The sequence below is a fragment of the Podarcis muralis genome, chromosome 2 (genome assembly GCF_964188315.1).
Source record: "Podarcis muralis chromosome 2, rPodMur119.hap1.1, whole genome shotgun sequence".
Taxonomy (NCBI): Eukaryota; Metazoa; Chordata; class Lepidosauria; order Squamata; family Lacertidae; genus Podarcis; species Podarcis muralis.
The window spans coordinates 98,370,675-98,392,290 of NC_135656.1; the positions used below are offsets into that span (position 1 = coordinate 98,370,675).

General features: G+C 44.2%; 1 protein-coding gene across 1 annotated transcript in view; it reads left to right on the forward strand.

The window, feature by feature from the left end:
- The window catches only part of LRIG1 (leucine rich repeats and immunoglobulin like domains 1), a 122,910-nt gene that overhangs the window by 89,540 nt on the left and 11,754 nt on the right, over positions 1 to 21,616 (forward strand). The window contains exons 6-13 of the mRNA XM_028719454.2: positions 1,209 to 1,352; positions 2,179 to 2,322; positions 4,180 to 4,323; positions 6,528 to 6,608; positions 14,185 to 14,256; positions 15,618 to 15,689; positions 17,391 to 17,554; positions 21,006 to 21,323. Coding sequence (XP_028575287.2) covers positions 1,209 to 1,352; positions 2,179 to 2,322; positions 4,180 to 4,323; positions 6,528 to 6,608; positions 14,185 to 14,256; positions 15,618 to 15,689; positions 17,391 to 17,554; positions 21,006 to 21,323 — 1,139 coding nt within the window. The remainder of the gene's footprint in view (positions 1 to 1,208; positions 1,353 to 2,178; positions 2,323 to 4,179; positions 4,324 to 6,527; positions 6,609 to 14,184; positions 14,257 to 15,617; positions 15,690 to 17,390; positions 17,555 to 21,005; positions 21,324 to 21,616) is intronic.

Below are 21,616 nucleotides of genomic sequence, written 5' to 3' on the forward strand. Positions count from 1 at the left end.
TTTCTCGAAACCCTGTTTTCAAGACCACACATGGGTCTTTTATTTGGTAATAAAACTACAACGAGGGAAGGCTGTTAAAGTGTGCGGTTGACATTTAGATGGGCAAAATGGTGCTTTTGATGAGTTAGCACACACGTCGTTGTTTGTGCAGTCAGAGCGTAGTGTGGGCTGCATTTGATCACAAATACACATCTGCATCTGCGAAGGTGCTTTGTGCGCAGATAATTGACCTTTGGCTTCAACATTCGCTTGCTGCTTTCTAAACGCTTGGAACCCGACTTAAAGGCGGGATCGCACACCATTTAATATATGATTTCAATTGACATTAAAAAAACCCACACACAATGGAGATTTTTATATGAAGAGACAAAATAACTTGTGAATCTCTTTTAAATTTTACACAAGCTAACAAGTAAGATTTCGGTCAGGCACTTCCCTCTGGTGAAAGTAACTGGTCACCTGTTCAGACTGTGGATTGATAGAAGATTCCTGTTTCCTTCGCTGCAAATCCTGTGCAGAAAACTGGAGTCCAGTTTTCCTCTGTGATAACCTTTCTTCTTTGAATATTTTTAGGGCATTCAAAGATAACAACCCAGCTTCTAATGCTGTGCAGCTATGGAGAGGCTACTGTATATAGCAGTAGTGATCCGTAGGGCAGCACAGGTGAGGCAGCGTTGCTCACCTACGTTCTGAACACAGGTGAATATTACTGCTGGTTCCTGTGAAGGAGAAGGCTTGGGGATGGAGCCAACCTGACTTTTCTGCCACCACATTGCTCCCTACTTCCCATCCCTTTTTCAAGAACCAGCAGCAATGCTCACTGCTCAGAAGGCCACCTCATCAGCAGTGCCCCTTCTCCAGCCTCTTATGCTAGATTCATAGTTGCACATTAAATATTGTTCTCTGGGCAACCTCAATTAAATTATTTCTGTAGCTGTCCAGAGACTCTTAATACAAAAGCTCAAAGTAATGTTGAGAGTGGTCTTGGTCTCGATAGGGTTGGACCCAGAAGTCTCTTCTGTTCACCAAAGGGCTGTGTATACTTGGATACAATGCTTCAGATCCAAAGTATAGGCACTCTCTTGTTTCATGTCCTTCAAACAACGTGTGTTAAGAGCAGCAGAGGTTTTTGGTTCTTGTTCCCCCATCCTCAACCCACTGGAAAACAATGGTCTTTTAACACCCTTCTGTGCTGTTGGCAATTTTAGGGAGCTGAACCGGAATCGCATTCGTCTGATAGATGGCCTGACGTTTCAAGGACTGGACAGATTAGAAGTTCTGAAGCTCCAGCGAAACAACATAAGCAAGCTGACCGATGGTGCTTTCTGGGGTCTGGCCAAAATGCAAGTTCTGTAAGTTAAAAGATGGTTATTACTCATAACTTCTAGGCATGTGCTGCAGTTGCCTGGTGGGTAATTCTGGCATGCAACTTACAGTAGCATTGGTGTACTAAGGCTTTCGTAGAGATGCACTTTGGCTATCAAGTCACCTCTGTCCACAAAGATAGGATAGCCATCTTCAAATATCTTAAGGGCTGTCGCGTGGGACAGGGAGCGTGCTTGTTTTCTCCTGCTCTGGAGGGCAGGACTTGAACCAATGGCTTCAAGTTGCAAGAAAGGAGATTCCGACTAAACATTCGGAAAAAAACTTTCTGACAGTAAGAGCTGTTCGGCAGTGGAACAGGCTCCCACAAGAAGTGGTGGACTCTCCTTCCTTGGAGGTTTTTAAGCAGAGGTTGAATGGCCATCTGTCTTGGATGCTTTAGCTGAGATTCCGCGTTGCAGGGAGTTGGACTTGTAAGAGTCTATGATTCTATGACTTCTTTTACTCTAAAGCCACAAGCTTATGCATGCATGCCCATTGAACACAGTGGAACTTACTTCTGAATGCACCTGCCTGAGATTGAGCTATTAGCCTAGAAAGGAGGGCATTAATGGGAGATTACTGTACCTCTGGGACCAAACCCAAATAATGGCACGCTAAAGCTGGCAGCTGGCTTTGGGGAAGACCAAGGTGGCATGTTCTTGGTCTTAAGAGGTATTGTGGGCTGGCGGAGTGGAGGTGGGAATTAAGAAATAAATGTGGCGTTTTGTACATGGGTTGTTTTTTGCTTCTTTAAGTACATGCATGTGAGATGTGAACTGGTGTGTAATATGTTTAAACTGCCTGTGCTTCCAGGAATCTGGAGTACAACGCCCTCACAGAGGTGAACAGCGGCTCCCTGTATGGACTTGGGTCTCTCCAGCATTTCCATCTCCGTAACAACTTGATTTCCCATATCAACCCGGCTGGATGGCGCTTCTGTCAGAAGCTGAGCGAACTGTGAGTTGTCTCTCTTGAAGTTGCTAACGGGCGGCAGTAAAAGTAGCTATTAACAGGCAAAAGCACCCAGTGCCTGGCACGTTTTATCCATGCTCTCGTAATGTCCTGTTTGGATTCCTGCAGTGTGCTGTATGTGTAGGGCTGCCTGTGGAAACATTTCTGAAACTTCAGTTAGTGCAGAATGCGGGCAGCAGCCATAGTTTTGACTGGCACTTGCTCACGCACATCACATCATGCCCCACCAGTTTTGAAAGAAGCTCCCTGGCTGCCTGTTCATTTCTGGGCCCAGTTCAAAGGGCTGGTGCCAAATGATTTGGGACCCAAGAAGGTGAAGGGCCGCCTCCTCCCATGCCATCCTGCTTGCACTTGAAGATCAACAATGGATGCCTTTCTCCATATATTCCCTTCATCAGAAATTATAGCTGTTTCAGCAAAGGAAAATGTCTTTATGGTGTGACATGGTTCTACAAGGTGGTATGCCTGACACCAGTTTTGTTGTCCTTGAGTTGCCAGACAAATTCTCTGTCTTTTAATTTTCATTGGCTGCTGGTTGTTGTTTTTTAATGGTTTTGCTTGTCCTATATATTTTTTTAACCACCTTGAAATTTTTGATAAAAAGGTAGTATATAAATATTTTAAATACGGTAAATCTCCCCCTGGCTTAGGAACCCACTGCCTTGTGCACTGCTCTGGCAATTGCTTGCTCTTGCTGCATTTCAAATATGCAGAAAGAGTGGAGAAAGCAGTGTTAGAATGCGTGCCAGGCACATGCATCTTTCCAGTTGGCTACAGCTATAATGATGGATATTCTGAAGTGATATTCTGAAGTTTGCTCTTGGCTATCTGCAGATGACGTCAGGAAAGAAACATGCCTCTGCCAGTTCTGACAGGAAACACCTATGCAGAATATCAAAGGGAAGGGTTCCCCCCCCAAAAAAAAATCAAGTTTAGCATTACCTGCTGGCATTGGATTTCTTTTTCTCCCTCCCTCTGCCCACCCTTTGAAACATTCTTTCATCGCAGGTGAAGAAATAATTTTGACTGGCTGCCATTTCTTCATAATTCAACACTCCAGCCTCTTTAGGAACCAAATGTATGTTGTCCCATGCCTTCTTGAAAGCCATTAATCTCTCCTGAATTTCTTCCAGTGTTCTTCATTGCACCACTGCTGCCTTTGCTCATGCTTACAAAAGACAGACAGCTTATTTGCCAAGGAATGACACTCTGAGTACTTAAAAATGTGTCTGTTTTGACTTAGGCTTTGGCATATGCTGTTAACTTTCATGCACACCCAAGGCGCCTTTTCTTCTTTTTCATGCCAGCGGTGGTGAGGGGCAAATCTGTAAGAGAAATGCAGAGATCTAGAAGTAGGCAAAATTAATAATAATCATAATACACTCTGAAATAACAGTGTGCTCATGAAAATAAAATGCTTCTTAGGTTGCTTTGTAGAAATAAGATGTTGCTCTCAAAATGTAAAGGTCCCTTCCTGCTTAAGGAAAGCCTTAAGACTAGTAGTAAAACCCAGTTGGTCACATTGTTTGCAGCACTAGTGTATGACCCTAGCTTATATTATACATCCAAGGCCTAAGTGAAAATGTAGCTCTTCGAGGCTACAAGAGAGCCTGCTTAACCCCAGAACAGATTGATTTCTGTACTTGTGGGGCCACCCCCAAGGAAGACCCTATTGCGATACACTTTGCCTATTTGAGGTAGTTTAGACCCTTTCCCCCGCAGTGTTGATGATATGATTTACATAACCATTCTTGTCGGAACAGAGGTGCTGCGAAGCAGAGTGGAGCCTGTGTGAAAGAAACAAATGAGAACTTACACTGATATTCTGCTTCTTGTTTTCAGGTCCTTGTCGTTTAACAACCTAACCAGGCTGGATGAGGGGAGCTTGGCAGACCTGGGGGGCCTGCAGATACTTCAGCTGAGCCACAACTACATCAGTCACATTGCCGAGGGAGCATTCAAAGGACTCAAAAGCTTGCGACTTCTGTACGTGTTTCAGTTTTACCTTTTCTGTCCCGTTAGATCGGCCCCTGGGGCAACAAAAGGGACTGCTTCTTATATTTGCTTGCGTCCTTTTTCTTCTTTTCTGTTTCAATAAGACACAAAGCCATAGCATAAATAGTGGTAGAGCTTTCCTGCCTGAGAACAAGGGTCCCCTTTCCAGTTTCCCATGCTTAGTGTGACTAAAAAAACAACAAAAACAAAACCCTGTTACACTACTGCTGTCTTTGATGGAATACTTCATTCTCAGCTGGAATATATAGGAGCTAGCGATGCTGTGGCTGCTTCTTTCCCACAATTTATCTTGGCTTTTAATGCCTTGTGATTATGCACGCATAATTATTAATCCCCAGTGTCATGAAATCCTTAGTGCCAGTTTTCCGGCATGGTTTTGCGCTGTGGCCAGCATCTATGGGATTAATTTTCTTTCCCCCCCCAAAAGGAAAGACACACATTTTATTTGAGACAAATGAACAACGCTCGTTGTTGTTGTTGCTATTATTATTATTATATTCTAAGCTTTGTTGAGGCGCTGGCTTATTTGAAAGGAAGCAAGAACTTCCCTCCTTAGCTACCGCGCTGTGCAGCCATTTATTCCTTTTATCGAGCAGAGGGAGGAAGCGCTTTTATGTTCCTTTGCCTTTTCCGAGAACCACTTTTCGGTCCCATGCATGCTTTCAGAAAGGCCCTTCTCCTAGGCAGCTGGCACCAAAAAGGACGAAAGGCTTTCCCAAAGCAAAAAAAAAAAAAAAAAAAAAAAAAAAGCTGTTTTGGATTGCAGCTGATTCGTGGGTCCCCTTTTGTGTCCACTGCCCAGAGAGAAAGTGAGGGTGGGAGAGCAAGTTCTAATTGAATCAAGAAGAAGGCCCATTGGGTCCTGCACCTGGTGAAAAAGAGCCGGGCATGCTTTAATTACAGCCTATTGTTGACAAGCCTTTGGTGGGTGTGAAACTGCTGAAATGCGAAGCTATTCAAATAGAGGTCAGGCCCAGGGACCTCACAGCAGAATGATTAACAAGGCAGTGTGCATTCAGGGCCAGCCAGCCAGAAAGAATAGGAAATTGGCAACAGGGGCTGGGAGAAAGCAAAGTTGAATGCAGGGAAAACTGGGCCGGAATACTGAATCCCTATACTTTGTGTGTGAAAGTACGCGCCCCCCCCCCCAACTTTTCATCTCTTGGCATTAAAAGACATTTCAGGTTCCTTTGGAAGAACCAGCATAGCAACAAGCCATGTCTTTTCTCTCTCTGTCCTTTTATAGAAAATGCAATGTAGAGGTCAACCAACCAACTAAAAAAGTTTGCTGCAGAAATCTCACTCATGGCCAAGGTTCCCAAAATGTCCTTAGCCAATATGGCATTATGAGAGTCCACCTTTTCCCACTCCTCCAAAGATAAATCTGCAAAAAGAGAAGTAGGGGAAATAGGGAGGACACTTGACTGGAGTAAAACTGCCTTTGTGGCATGTGTAGAACCAAATATAGTGTGGCTCAAAGAAATAAAGGTTTGCGTTTGCTGCTAATTGTGCTGATGTAACCTGGTCTCTGAGTGAACTTTTTTTAAAAGACGTTGCCATATTTGCTTAGGCGCTGCTTCTTTCCTTCTCACTGTTTCACCACTGTTTATACGCTAGCCAGGTGTGTTGATTACATCATTTATTTATTCTTTTGGCTTCTATCTGCACAGAATTCTTTCCAATAGCCACATCTGTGTCGACACACCCAGCAAACACCCTGATGCTTGGGATGCAATCTCCGTGCCAGTTCTTGCACGGTGATTGTGGTTTTGATTGTTCTCTTCCTGATTTTTGTCTGATTTGGAATAAAGCTCCAGTCCTTTGTTGTTCTGACAGCAAAAAAAGGAGAAAAACAACAACCCAACTTGGGCACCAGAAGGAGAGAAACCAAAATCTATTTGAGGCACAGAGAGACAGCAAGAAGCAGCTTCACTTTGGTTTTTTAAAATTATTATTAAATAAAGCAGTATGGAAGAGGCTAGACCTATTCAGTTAAGGTTAATTTTTCCTTTTTCTGCAAGTACTGGGCCGTCCTGATAAAAACCGTATGCCTTGGGGACAAAAGGAGAGCCCTTTGGTAAACTCTTCCTAAAAGTTACCCTTAGGCTCTTTTAACATTTTGCTCACAAACTGCGAAATTGATTGCGGGTTTTCTTTTGTCGTCTTCTCTCCAGGGATCTGGACCATAACGAGATTTCAGGCACAATAGAAGACATCAGCGGGGCCTTTACAGGGCTGAAAAACTTAAGCATGCTGTGAGTGTCTTAAGATGTTTTGTTTTTTTGTTTTTTGTAAAGGGTGGTTTTTGTACAGTCCTTTTTTCTTCTTGCGCTAAACACAGCATAGCATGTCTTTTAGCAATGGAAGGGGAGAAGGGGAAGAATCTGTTGAAGATCACGTTGCACGTAGTTCCTGGGTGCTCATTAAATGTTTTCATTGTGCAGCATATGTCTTAGTCACGGTTTCGTTTCTCTGAATGATTTTGGGATTCTTAGAATTGTACGCGGTTCTTTTATTCATATCAACCTTGAACTGTAAATTGGTTACAAAACCCAATATCTTTTTATACTCTTCTCGAATTTCTAATTTCCTGCTGTTCAGCATCTGCCAGTGTGCTAACAAACCTGAGAATGCTGTAGACTTTGTGGAAATTCTGTTTTTGGTGTTCAGTGCTGATTTTATCAGACATGTACTTGGGTTGTGGACTGTAGGCACAACACTACACTTGAGATCCATTAGTAAAGAGGCTATAGGGTTTGGCAGAAGTTTCGGATACGCTGGTGAATCACTTCAGGCTATATAGCTGCCCTGTACTGTTGAAATGGGTGTAGTTGAAATGAGTGTAGTAAGTGAAACATGGCAGCACATGGGAGATGCATACTTATGTTGCATCCTCTGCAGTACGCAGTATAGATTGAAGAGGTTTAGGACATGATACAATTGTGCTCCTCCCTTCCATGGCCATGCCCTCATTGACTTTACACCAGCTCCAGCGCAAAGCATTTCCCTCCTTTTAGCTTTAGGGTAAAGGTAAAGGTAAAGGAACCCCTAATCATTAGATCCAGTCGTGGCCGACTCTGGGGTTGCGGTGCTCATCTCGCTTTATTGGCCGAGGGAGCCAGCGTACAGCTTCCGGGTCATGTGGCCAGCATGACTAAGCCGCTTCTGGCGAACCAGAGCAGCGCACGGAAACGCTGTTTACCTTCCCTCTGGAGCGGTACCTATTTATCTACTTGCACTTTGACGTGCTTTCGAACTGCTAGGTTGGCAGGAGCAGGGACCGAACAACGGGAGCTCACCCCGTCTTGGGGATTCGAACCGCCGACCTTCTGATCGGCAAGTCCTAGGCTCTGCGGTTTAACCCACAGCGCCACTGTAGGTGGGATTAAAAAAACCCAAATACCTCTGTGTTGATGACTGCCCTGCCCATTTCACCACAGCAAAGCATAGGATATGGTGAAATTCAGTATCAACTCCACCCATGCTTGCCAGTGGAAATCTCAAGACTGTAGTGGATGAATAGTTTTCTCTTTTTTTTCATGTTGCAATTCTGAATCCAGGACAAGCCACAAGCCTCTCCTTTGTGTTGAGATTATTATTGTTAATTATTATTTATTAAATTTATATGCCTCCCTTCATCTGAGGCTCACAGGGAGGCTTACAATATACCCCCCCCCCAAAAAAAACCCATGCCATAGTAACAAACAAAAACAACAACTTCCCCCCCTCCCCCGCCATGTAACATAAGGATGGTAAAAAGCGCAAGAAGAGGGATCACTCCCACTGTTTAACCCATTCTTCCAGCTAAGGAGTAGGCAGGCAATGGGTCAGTTTATAGTAAGATTCTTGAATTGTACTGTAGTAAGAGAGTAAGGCTCAGGTGCTTCTTAAAGCAGCACAGCCCCAGGACAACATGGAGACTCCAAAACGATGGTCCCGTTTTACAGGGTTTCATGTGTAGGTAGGAACCAGGTGGCAGGAAGTAGCTCCCGAAATGGTTGCAGGATGGGCCTGTCGCAAGAGGCTGGACAGGTTGAGTTTCACCCACGATCCGGCAGTGAACCAAGAGGACTTTGTTGGGATTAGAAAACGGAAGGGATCAGATAAGCTAAGTATTGACCTCTCAAAAGCCACACATCCTGCATACAGGCAAGGGAGGCTTGCAGAGGCAACCTAGCAGCTGGGCCTGAGGTGGTTGGCTCCCAGCTTCCTATTTCAGAGTGTTTAGACCCTATTGGAACAGTCTTCAGCTTGGCACACTTGGTTAGAAATAAGTATTGCCATTGCTGAAAGGTGTGTGTGTGTGTGTGTGACTTTCTTCCCTCACTTCAAATTGGAAGTTGTTGGAACCCTTTAAAACAGTTGCCAAGCAACCACAAAAGGCCACAGAACCCAGATTTTGCCAACTCCATAAACGGACTCTGGCATTTTCTCCTTCTCTGGGAAAATGCATAGCCGTAGCCTAATATGTAGCCATGCCAGCAAAATCACATTAATACCCCCACTTCTTCCCGCCCCCTCCATTTTGGTGTTAAGTGCAGTATTTTAAGATTTCAGTGAATTGTCAGCAGCTGATAAGCTCAGAGGAGTCTGTGGTGTCAAGTGGTATAGTTTAAGAAACACACACGCACACACTCTTTGGCTCACGACTTACTTTAGACCGTAATTGTTAGATTATTGGTGGGTTATTTGCAGCTATTCATTAAAAAGTCATCAAAGATTAACTTGGGTATATGATAAGCATTATTTTTCCGTCAGGCAGGGTCCTGTGTTTAAACTGTCGACCAAATGGATTAGCATAAGGGGGAGGCGTGGGGTGGGGGGCAGGCAGACACTTAGGAGGAAACCTTCGAATGAATTAATAATTACCTCAGCACTTTGGAGATGGCTTTAAAAGCTGCTCCCCTTTTGATCTGTTGTGGATAAGCTTCTGAAAGGGTTTCTCAACGAGCCCTGCAGTGCCATATCGGAGGTGTTAAACGGGGAGAAAGGGGCAGGCCAAGTCGCTAGCCTTCCCTGCATTATGGATGAGGCCCTTCACACTGGGGGGGGGGGAGCGGGCCCTGCATTACAACAGTGCCTTGGAAGAAGAGTGAACGCAATTCTACTCACCCTTACTGATTATTGAGGCTTTGTATTCAAAATACCCACCTCTCTTCTTAATAGAAGGCGATACGATAATCTTTATTGTCGTTGTCCCATACAGAACAATGAAATTGAAAATATCTACATCAGACATTCAAAAACCAACAAGCCTGCTATTCCAGCTATCCCAGCCTGGTTAACCCCCTAAAAACTCTGATACCCCATAATTAAATACAATATACTCCCACAGAGACTACCTTACACTGCGTTTAAAACCAAAATCGCATTAGGATAAAAACTGTTTCTCAGGCGGCTAGTCCTAGTCTTTATAACCCCTATACCTTCTTCCAGAAGGCAGAAGCTGAAAGAGATCATTTCCGGCGTGCATACTATCCTGCATGATCTCTGCAGCTTTCTTATGACACCTGGAAGCATAGATTTGATTCAAAGTGGGAAGAGTGCACCCAATTATTCTCTCCGCAGTCTTTACAACCCTGGACAGCATTGTTTTTTCCCTGACCGTGCAGCTTCCAAACCACACACACAGACTATAAGTTAATACACTCTCAAGGCAAGTGAAAAACAGGCCAAAACGAGCACAAGAAATGCAAATCTTGTTTTTCATTTAAAAAAAATTAAAATAATGCCACGAACACAGTGAAAGAACTAAAATTCAAACGATTGAAAACTCTGAAGGAGAGCAGAAGAACCTTCAATTACCTATCATTAAAAAGTCCTCCAGAATAAGAGATTTTTTTACTTGGGAGCCAAACTGAATGGTGCCAAGTGAATGTCTCTCGGGAAGCTGTTCTACAGCTTGGGTGCCACCACTGAGAAGGCCCTGTCCCTGTTAATCGGCTACTGTTCCTTGGACAATGACCTCAATAAAAAGGCAGGCTCGACCATCACTGAGGAACTAAAACCAGCTTCATTTATCTGGTATTGAGCTGAGGATGCGGTCTAACCTCTCAGCTAGGCCACAGAGGGCTGTGCAGTAGGGTCTCAGCCAAGTTCAGAGAAAGCCTTGCATAAAGTTCAGGCTTAAGAGCGAAGAAGGGGAGCCTGAATCGAGTCACATAATGCTTTGGACTGCCACATTTCTGTTTGGACTGCAGCCAGGCAACAGGGTGCTTCTACATAGTCGGCTATGTGGACTAGTTTCCTTCTTTCCCATGAGATAGCTATTGTGTTTACTTTTTTGGAGCAGGGATGGGAAGCAGCAGCAGCAGCTAGCAAGCAGCCAACATGCAACCAGAATTAAAGCTTGAAATCCAGGGCTGGCAGAAAATAGGTCAGCTATGTGGGAAGGACTTGTCCAACTAGGAAGCTGCTTTATACAATGTCAGACGATTGGTCCATATATTACAAAAAGAGACAGAAGGCAGTCTAATTATTCAGGCTGCCATAATGCCTTGAAAAGGGGCGTTGGTTCCCTTTTCAGTCCCCAATGATAGAGCTGCCTGTTAAGAAACTCCTGGAAATACTCAGGAAAAAGTGCTCAGAATACTCTTGTCAGAAATTTGGCTTTCTCACACCTCTGCAGTTCCCAGTGCTCCATTGAGGGAAACCATGGCAATTAAATCCATTTCTTATGATCTGAAGTGAGGACATGACCTAACTCCATAACATCTCAACAATGGATCAGGAAGAGCACAGGCTAACCCTAAACTGTTTAGAGGGGGGAGGGGTTCCCAAACATCTTTGCCAAGCCCCTCAAAAGTTCAAGCCGCAATTAGCTCCTCTCGTCTGGTCATCATATATATATATTTTTTGGAATTATTATTATTTGCCCTCTTGAGACACAGTTTTGTGAGAATGCAGTACTGGGTTACGTATAGCGGAAATACCTGTCTTGGAGAACAGACGTATGAGCTTTTTACCCAAATGCTGCTTTTAAGGACTAAACCGAGAAGAAGCACAGGAGCTGAAGCATTGACAAGGCTTGGGTTGGCGTACGTGGGATAGTTAGTTCATGCAGCCAAGTTGCCGTTTCCTACGTACTGTTTGCCAACTCCTCATCTGATCCACTAGCTTTGGCTAGGTGTGGCTGAGAAGCAATGTGCCAGGAAAGGCATATCTGAAAGTTGCAGGGTGTGTTCTTTGTGGAAGTGGCCACATGTGCGGGTCGCTTACATAAACTACAAAGATAATTACATGGGCTGTTCCCAGCTCTGGAAACAACGACAGGCCATTTGCAAGTAGCACCACATGTTTAGTTTGCCCAGGTAGAGCTGTCTGTCCACATGCAATTTGCTTATGGAAACTGAATTGCTATGAGGTGACCCTGCCCAATGTTTTATCTCCAGAATCAGTTCCAACAGTGGGCTCTCGGTTTTACAGACTGGAAGATCTTTAGTAGGGTAACTTTCTCTCACATCTGTTCCAAGCTAGGCACATGGGGTGGAATTCAACTAAGTGGTCGCATCCACGGAATGAGGTCTACTTGTGTCTCTTCCCCCATGCCACCTAAATCTGTTCTGGAGGGTTGGAGGAACCCCTAGAACAGGTTTAAGGAGGGCATAGAACACACAGGGAGAGGAGATGGGAGATTGCACCATCGGCACAAGCATTTCTGCTTGCCCAGTGGAACAGTCTTAACTGCACAACATTGAATTCCACCCTCAGTTTGGATTCAGCCTGTTGCCTCCAGTTTTCAGGACATTGCCAGATGTGCAGTTTTGTTCTGAAATAAGAGAGCTGCATTGCCTTTCCCGCCTGTTTGCTTACCACTTCTAGATACTGGCCTTGATAAAGTAATGCCAGAAGCCGTATAGGTTCTGAATATGAGCAACTAAGAATACTGTGTGAGAAATCTAGCAAGACAGAGCAGCATATCTAAAGAAGACAGCTTTGATCTTCTCCGTTTACCCACAGGTGAATTCCTATCCCAGAATCTATCCATTGCTCCAGTCCTAGATTCACAAGGTGGGGTGTCTTCCTGACTCCCGTAGTCTTCCATATTCTTGGGCATGCTGTCATGCTTCATCACATCTTTATTCAGGGTAGAGAGTTACCGGGATACTCTTAGTGAAAATTGAAATGCAATAAGCATTCCAGGACTCATCATATAATACTCCTGAGTTGATTTATTGTAGAATTTTAATCTCTTCTGTCATCAGGAATCAGGATGAGGCTACATTACATTAAAAAAACAACCCAAGGAAAACACTTGAAATCAGATATAAATAACAGGATACCTCTGTGCCAATTTAGTCCCAGCTATTAAGCAACATAAGAAAGTCCCTAAAGCGTTCCCCAGATTGTGGGAATCCAGATTTGATTTCATGACCAGGCCAGGTCTAATGCCTCCATACTGCATTTCTGTATGTACGAGGAGGGTGGGACCGAGCAGCAAACGCTTCCTCTTGGAACTTAATGTAACTTGGATAGCTTTTACTTTTACTTTTAAAGTAGACCTGCTAGCTCTCATGTTGCGGAGGATGGTTGAGGATGTGGCAGCAGCATATTGCACAGAGTCAGAAGGCTAAAAACTAAACCTACATGATACGCCGCAGTGGGACTGTGGCTTGCCAAGTCACATGGATCTGGGGATGTAATGACTCAACGTTTTGAACTGCAGAAGCTAGCAATACCAAGCCTTTTGGTCATCATGGCTCTTTGGCCTGGACTCAGGTAGCCAGAAATGAATAAGGTTGAGCCAGAAATTAGTTTTCTATATATTATAAAAGTGCAGGCTCCCACCCTGGCTCAGTCACAGGCTTAAGTGCATTCGTTTGGAAAAAAATTAATGGGGATAAAGCGGGGGAGAAATGATCTACCTAAAAACACATTGTGTGTTGTGTGGTCACAGAAATCAATATTCAGCTGCCACACAAATTGTTCCCTCTTTAATTAAAACACCTAATTACTCCATATAATTCTTCATGGGGGGGAAACATGTGGAATGGTTAGGGTCAGTTATTTACCATCAGATGGGTAGCATAGAAGGAGCTCTTATATCAACTGCTTAGAGATTTTACTGACAATTAAAAGGTATAGTACATTTTGTTAAATAAATTTTAAAAACCTAAAATAAAGGGCTTTATTAGGCAGTGGGCATTGCTCTAAGACACCTTATATCTTTTAATGCTCTAAAGTGCCTAGTTTGTTTTAGGTGCATAATAAATAGTCTCTAGAGGGATGAGGGGGATGTGTGCAGGACAAAGATACCTTGTCCCTTGGAGCATCACCTAAATCCGCTGTGATGGTTTTAGCTGTTTCTTCAGAAGGCTCTCAGGGCTTCCTCCCATCCCTGCCCACCTGATGTGTGGCAAGGAAGTCACAGGATTATTTGGGTCTCTATTGCAAGCCATTTATTACCAGCTGCGAAAAGATCAGGAGTGAAATGAGGCGAGTCCAGTGTCTCGTTTAAACCGTGTTCTTTTCTGATAACTGAAGGTCAACTCATATTCTGACTCCCCTTTCCCCAGCAACCCGAGCGAACCTGCATTTCTTAATTCAGCACAGCGTGCCCCGTGTAAAGCTATCATCACTATTAAGTTCTAATAAAGATAAAAGTATTTAATTTCAGGGAAGGCGGGAGAGAGAGTACGCATACTTTGGCTTCCTTAATCTGCACAGATCGTATTTCCAGTGCCTTACATGGGGATGTTTCATCAGATACAGCCACGCTAATTGGGGTCTTTTCATTTTCTTTCCTTTTTTCTCCTCTCTCTCTCTCTCTCCCTCCCCTTCCCCCCACCTCCCCAAACTGCTTATCTGACGCTGGGTGTTTTGAAACTGCAGAACTCTGTTTGGAAACAAGATCAAGTCTGTGGCCAAGGAGGCATTCTCAGGCTTGGAGGCCCTGGAACACCTGTGAGTAACCCACAATGCTTTGCAGTTTTGAAGAGAAGTGGCTGGGTGGGAGAAGGGAAGCCTGCCAGAAGTGGCTGCTGGAGAGGCCTGCGAGCAATTTAATAGCATCTTTGTAAGCTGAGAAGCCAGTCCGTTTGTGAGAGCCAGCTGCTTCCTTCTCATTATAAGTCAGCTCCAACGTTGACTCTTTTTTCTTCTTCTCCCTGCCAGGAAGAAAGTTATAGAACACATGGCCAATTTGCATGCTATTATTTTATTTTATAACAACAACAACGCACAATGGAGTATATCTTATTTATTGAGACAAGAGGCACAGCAAAAATTCTAACCTACTGGGAAATGTGACCTGTTATTATTCCCTTTGCTCTCAAGCTCCGTTTTGCCTTTGCTAATATCCTGGGGTAGAATCCTTAGCTCCGTTCTTCCTCTCCACCTGGGTCTCTGTGTTTAAAATGCAAGAGGGAACAAGTTCCACAGGAGTCCCTCTCCGTTTATTTTGCTAGTGAAACCAAGCAAGCTGTAAGGCAACCAGCAGCAAGGAAATGGAGCACATGTGTGTTGCTTTTGCTTTGACAGATAACCTCTCTCTGTTTGAAATGAACTCTCAATATGGCAAGCAGCATCGGCTGGTAACATTGACTGAGTGGCATGTTCATCTGCATTGCCTCCATGTCTGCATTATGGATCCTTACACTGCCATATTGTAGGCTTGAAACGTTTCAAAAGTTCAGCCCCCACCTCATATTTCTGTCTTGTCTTCCTCTCCCTTTCCTGGCATTGGGAACATGACAAATTTGCAATAAGTTGTTTGACCAAAAAAAGCCAAACTGTTCCCAGTTAATTAGGCAGCGGATTTTTTTAAACAAACAAACACACTCCCACTTTTTCTGGTAAAGCCATAAGATGGATGTTGGAAACGTTTTGCTTTTGCTTTTTTTTTAAGCACAGTTTAGCATTACGTCTGAACCCAACAAACTGTGGTTAATCTTTGTGTCATGTATCACGAGGTTCGCTCATTTCAACAAACCATGGTTTAGATGTAATGCTAAACTGCGCTTAATCGTAAACAGAAGCAAAAACCTCAGATCTCATCATGGCCAGGCAGGAGGGGTAGCGGTGGGGGTGGGAGAGTCCAAAGCTCAGAGCCCCCCATTCCTGTCATGATAAATCATTGTTTACATATACTAGTTCACTTGCCTGATTTATACACAGCTTCTGATTAGTAGGAGTAGAAATATTATGAAGGAATGCAGACCTATAAACCATTTGACAGGAAGTAAACTGACATGAAATCTGGTTGAGTGAAAAAAACTGTTAACACTTATATGTATTGGTTTCTTTTAATGCTTTATTTTCTGTAGGAATCTTGGAAATAATGCAATACGTTCTGTTCAGGAGGATGCATTTGCTAAGTTGAAGAACCTGAAGGAACTGTAAGTAATGGGGAGCGGGGCTGTTAAGATTTATCCTGTAATCTTTGGGCCATTGTTGCGACATCCCCCCCCAGCGGCTGCTCTCCCCCTCCCCAGCTACGCTCCCACTATTGCTGCTTTCCACTTGCCACCCCCCACAAGCTATTTTTACACTAGAGCAGATGTCAGAGACTCGTCTCACATTCAGTAACGAGTGAAACAGGATCTTCTCAGCAGTCCTTTCATTGGGCTGCATCTGTGCCCTTATCCATCTCCGTTCAGGAAATCTAGGCTCCTTTTCCCAAGCCTTGCAGAGCATTCAGTGACTTACTTAATTTCTGGTGGCAAACCAGTCTCTCCTTTTATAACTACATTTCGTGTATGCTGACATTTCAGTGATAAGCAGGTTTAAAATTTGACCCATGTGCCCACTTATTCTCAGGGTTGGGAAAATTACATTAGCAGATCTAACTCTTCAGCTGCATCAGTGGGATCTTGTTTAGTACATTGCCAAACATCCTGTCTCATGATAATCTCCAAACCGGCTCCCCCCTTCCAATCTTAATACGCTGCTTTATGCTCTACCATATGTTCAAGCAATATTAGTTGTCCAGGATCTAAATTTATTAGCTCAGTTTCCAGGTGAACGTGTGTGTGTGTGTGTGTGTGCACGCATACAACTGTCGAAGATCTTATGAATTGTACCAACCAAGAACTTTCCCATTAGATGCCATTTCACTTAAAACATAGTTTAGAGAGGCACTCATCATCATATTCAGGATCTGTAAGAAGTAATTGCTTGCTTCCATTTGACAAATAGCAGTAGCCATGTCCCTAGACCTGAAAAGAGGCAACTTGGTTTACAGAGTTTGCAGCCACAAGATGTGGTGATGGACAGTGTCTTAGTTAGCTTCCTCCCTCCCCACAAAGGACTTTTACGGAGCGCTTACTCTCTGTTAAGACAGATGGTATATCTGCCTTTCACAGATAGATATTGCCTCTCTTAGGGGGCTAGCAAGCAAGTTAAAAGCTATTAGCCTTTTCTTCCTAGTTCATGTATACTAACTTTGCGGCACAGGATGACCTGAAAGAAACAAATAACAATTCCATCTCCGGTTTAAAAAAAGGGTTGTTCACCTGCGGTGAATTAATACTCACCCCGGGTGACCAGGCAAGCAGCTATTTATAAAGGTCATGTGCAGGGTCAGATTAATGTCTCATATATTATTCCCCTGCTCTTCACCCTGAATGCTCAGCTCAAGGCCAACGTTTTGTCTACTATACCACCAGCAGACACTCTCCGCCATTCTGTTGCCTGGGATTCCTTTAGGATCAGTGTACAGTTGTACCTCTAGTTACGAACTTAATTCGTTCCGGAGGTCCGTTCTTAACCTGAAACTGTTCTTAACTAAACGTGTGCTTTTGCTAATGGGGCCTCTTGCTGCCACTGCACCGCCGGCACACGATTTCTGTTCTCATCCTGGGGCAAAGTTCTCAACTCGAGGTAACTCTCCTAGGTTAGTGGAGTTTGTAACCTGAAGCATTTGTAACCTGAGACATTTGTAACTCGAGGTACCACTGTATATATAAGGCAGGAAGGCTGCCCTATTAGCAGCCATTATTTTTTCGTTTGTCAGTATCTGGGTTGCCGTTTGCATTAAAATTCCCTTTCAAGTTTCACAGGAGACTTTTCCCTTTTGCATTTTGTTTGCTTCCTTCTAGCCGCATAAACAGCGAGAGCTTCCTGTGTGATTGTCAGCTGAAATGGTTGCCGCAGTGGTTAACCAACAGGGAACTGCAGCCGTTTGTGGAAGCTACCTGCGCCCACCCAGAGTCATTAAAGGGCAGAAGCATTTTCGATGTGGCTGCAGAAAGTTTTGTGTGTGGTAAGTCTTGGCCATAGCTTGGTAATCTTGAGGTTGCTTTGGAGGGCAAGCCCTGACACAGGAATGTTTGTATATTTTGTGGCCGGCTTGTTCTTCTGTATGCAGTGGAGTGGAGCATACATAGGATTTAAATTCTTCACTGGGCAGAGCTGGTTTTATATCAGAACTGCACTTAAATTGGCAGTGTGTGGCAGCATGTATCTGGAGCAGTGATTCCCAAAGGGGGGGGGGGGGGAGAAGCATTAATAAGACATGGGGAAATTTTTGATAGAAGTGGTAGAGAGCAACTTTAGACATTCCTGAGCATCTCCTCCATTTCAATCTTGTTTTCATGGGCATAGGATTTTCATCTTGTCTCTTCAGCTTTAGGAATTATTATTTTGCACTACCTTTCAGCAGCACAAGTAGACCTTCAGTGTGTCTGTAGGAGGAATGTTCACTCAAGCTAGCTGACGTCGTGTTAACACTTTTCTCCTGAATACTCCTTCTCTGAGCCTTTTCATTGCTGCTGCTGCTGCTTCAGGGAAAGATTGCAAACCAGCGTAGCAAATAGAGAACAGCTGAATACACACGTGCTTCGTTTTTTTGTCTTTTAAAATGGAATAGTTTAAAAGCGTAGAGCCACAGCCAAAGTCGCAGTTGTTCATACTTTCCTCCTCTTAAACTGAATGGGTCGTGGGTTCTCCCCAAAACCTTTCCCCTCTGTTCAGCTTGCTTATTGATGTAGAATTCAAGCTGTCGCGATTTGTCGGGCATTGCTAGCTTTGTGTGGAGAATAGCAGCTTCAGGAGGATCCCTCCACTTTTGTTGAAAGCCCCATTCATCATCCCTGTTGGAGGATGTCCATATTATACTCTGCAATCAGATAGGCGCAAATATACAGACACCTGCTCAGAACACAGGAACATCTCATCTGCTTGGATGATCTCATCCTCCAGCTGTGCGTGTATTAAAAGCTGATTAGGAAATCCATAGGCAGCAGCTCAGATAATGCTACAGTTCTACCCACCCATAGCAACCAATGGCTGTGGCCGCACCTTGTTTACAGTTAAGGTCACTCTCTGTTGATGAAAGCAGCAGCACTCGGATTAGGAAACCAAGCCATGAATAAGAACGTAAATGAGAGGTTATGGTTATGCTTCCCAAACTCAAGATCAAAGGGCTTGTCATAGCCTTTCCCAAGCTGGTGTCCTCCATGATTTTTGGACTAAGAACAGCATGGCTGTGCTAGGTTGGGCTGGCAGTTGTAGTTGAAAACATTTGAAGGGAACCAGGTTGGAGAATGTGGGTTAATACAGAACTCCACTTCTCAGCAATACAGGCAGCCTTATGCTCTCAGCCCTGGCAAACCCAGGTGTACGTAGTTCTGGCATAATGCTTGGCTCAGCAGCAACTGCCAGGATTGCTCTAACTGGTGGGAGCTGGGAGAGAGAAGGAGAAGATAAATTCGGAAATAGTGTTTAGAGAGTCTTAGAAGCTGGGACCACATGCCAGAGGGTGAATGGGCAGGCAGGATTTTTCTCTACTCCACCTGAGGCTTCTGTTGCAGTCAGTGTTACTATATTGAACTGTACTGACCATTTGCCTGTCTGCATGTAGCATTTACTACATGTCATAGCTGATCGGCCCCTGACTTGCCAAACTGATGTTAATTCAATTACGAAGTAGAGAGGGATTTTGAGAGTAATGCAATCTACTCCCTCTTCAGTAGAAGGCTTCCCCGCCTCCCTTGGCCCCCAAGTCAAACCATTTCAGTGGGTCTTCATCCATCAATGCCTTAAAAAAAAAAATGAATCCTGGGGTGGAGATTCCACAAATTATCTGATTAGTCTCTTCCATTGTTCAGTTGTTCTCAACAGTTAGGGGTGAAGGCAACAAGAAAGAGAACACGTCCTATGTCAGTTTTCTGCCTCCCTTCGCATGAGTCGCTTGTTGCTTTTCTTCCACTGGTGTTGGTGAATCTTAAAATCACCTTCCTTTATCACACCTATTCAGGTATTTGGACGCTGACGTCATTATGAGCTCTGTAATCTTATTTTCTTTTGTATCGTTCCCACAGGGCCAACTCAGACACACAAAAATACCGTGTGATCAATTATGTCATGGAGAAGGCTAGATGAAAGCCTTTCCCTCTGACATGCCAGCCTTTTGGGGGATTGTCCCCTCCCCCCCACAAAATGTAATCTGAAGTAATCCAGCTGGAGTGGGGAAACTAGCCTTTCCTATCGATATTGGACTGGAACACCCATCATTCTTGAGTGCTGGCTATCTTAGCTAGAGTTGATGGTAGTCCAACAACATTTGGAAGGGTGCTGGAGTCCACACTCCTACTGTTTGGGAAGGGGAAAACTGTACCATGTGCTTTCTCCATCTTTCGGAATCGCTCTCAGGCTGCCTTTAATAATGTAATACGTTGGCATTCCAAACCTCTTTCTTTCTTCGCCACTGTATCCCATTCAGATTTAATCTGCCCATTGAGTTTCTCCATTCCATTGGTAATGGCTGGGTTTTTTTTGGGGTGGGGGGAAAACGTTCAACATTGAAATCAGAGATGCCTTTTGTGTGACTAATAAATTAAGCTGCTTGGAACTCAGCTAAACCAAATAGCCCTCAATGTCAGGCCTCAAGAGCAGAAGCCTCTTTGCCTTGGAAGGGTGACAACCAGCTACATCTGCCGTTCCTTCGACGTCTTTGTGCCAGGATGCTATCCTGCCTGTCAGCACTTGTCACTGGTGACATTAATTGCAACAGTTGCTGTAACTCTTAACAAATTAACATTGTCAGCCTGTGGTAGCAGCACTTGGAGGGCATCTCTCAGGGACCAGCTGACGGAAGATGGAAATAAGGTGGCGCGTGCATACGCATATATATATATATATATATATATATATATATATATCTGCATACCTTGGAATTTCTCCGCCCCCTTCCTAAAATAAATAGGCCAGATGGTTCAGTTGTAAGTCAGTAGAAAGCACTGGTTTCTCCTTTCACCCAAAGGATTGATGGCAATCCTTTTTGCCATATGTCTCCCATTTGGTATTATATCTAGCACACGCCAGGTTATTCCATGCACCAGCCCTAAATTCGGAAGATTTGCTTTGGTATTCCTTCTGGTATTTTGGGTGCTACCTATTGCTTCATTTTTGCAAACAGGCAATCACACGTTTCCGTAAACCCGAGAATTGTTCAGCTTATACTTACGGTAAAATGAGGCTACAATGGGAAAACACTCAACAGGCAACCGCCCAGGCTCGTATTATGTGTAGGTATTGAGCATTTTGCTGCATTTGAATTGCACGGCCAGGAATTGGATGAACAGCCACTTTTCTTAGCGCTCTTCCACATAGGAAAACTTAACGCCTTGGGAAGGTGTTGAGATTTGAATGCCCCATGGCCACGGCATCTTTCTAAACCGAAAATGCTTTGGCATTCTGTTTTCTTTTCTTAGAGGATTTCCCCAAGCCCAAAATTATCGTTGAGCCGGAAACTACAATGGCTGTTCTTGGCAAGAGCATCCGCTTCACCTGCTCGGCAGTCAGCAGCAGTAGTTCCCCCATGACCTTTGCTTGGAAGAAGGACAACGAAATTCTGCACCATGCCGAGATGGAGAACTTTGCCCATGTCCGGACCAGAGATGGTGTGGTGTGGTTCACCACCATTCTGCATCTGCGGCATGTCTCTTTCAACCACAAGGGGTGCTACCAGTGCATCATCACCAATCATTTTGGTTCTACCTATTCTCACAAAGCTCAGCTCACAGTGAATGGTAAGAATTTCATAAGGTAAAGGGACCCCTGACCATTAGGTCCAGTCGTGGCCGACTCTGGGGTTGCGGCGCTCATCTCGCTTTATTGGCCGAGGGAGCCGGCGTACAGCTTCCGGGTCATGTGGCCAGCATGACTAAGCCGCTTCTAGCGAAGCAGAGCAGCGCATGGAAACGCCGTTTACCTTCCCGCCGGAGTGGTACCTATTTATCTACTTGCATTTTGACGTGCTTTCAAACTGCTATGTTGGCAGGAGTTTCATAGCTAGGGCTAAAATCACATAACCATCTAAAAT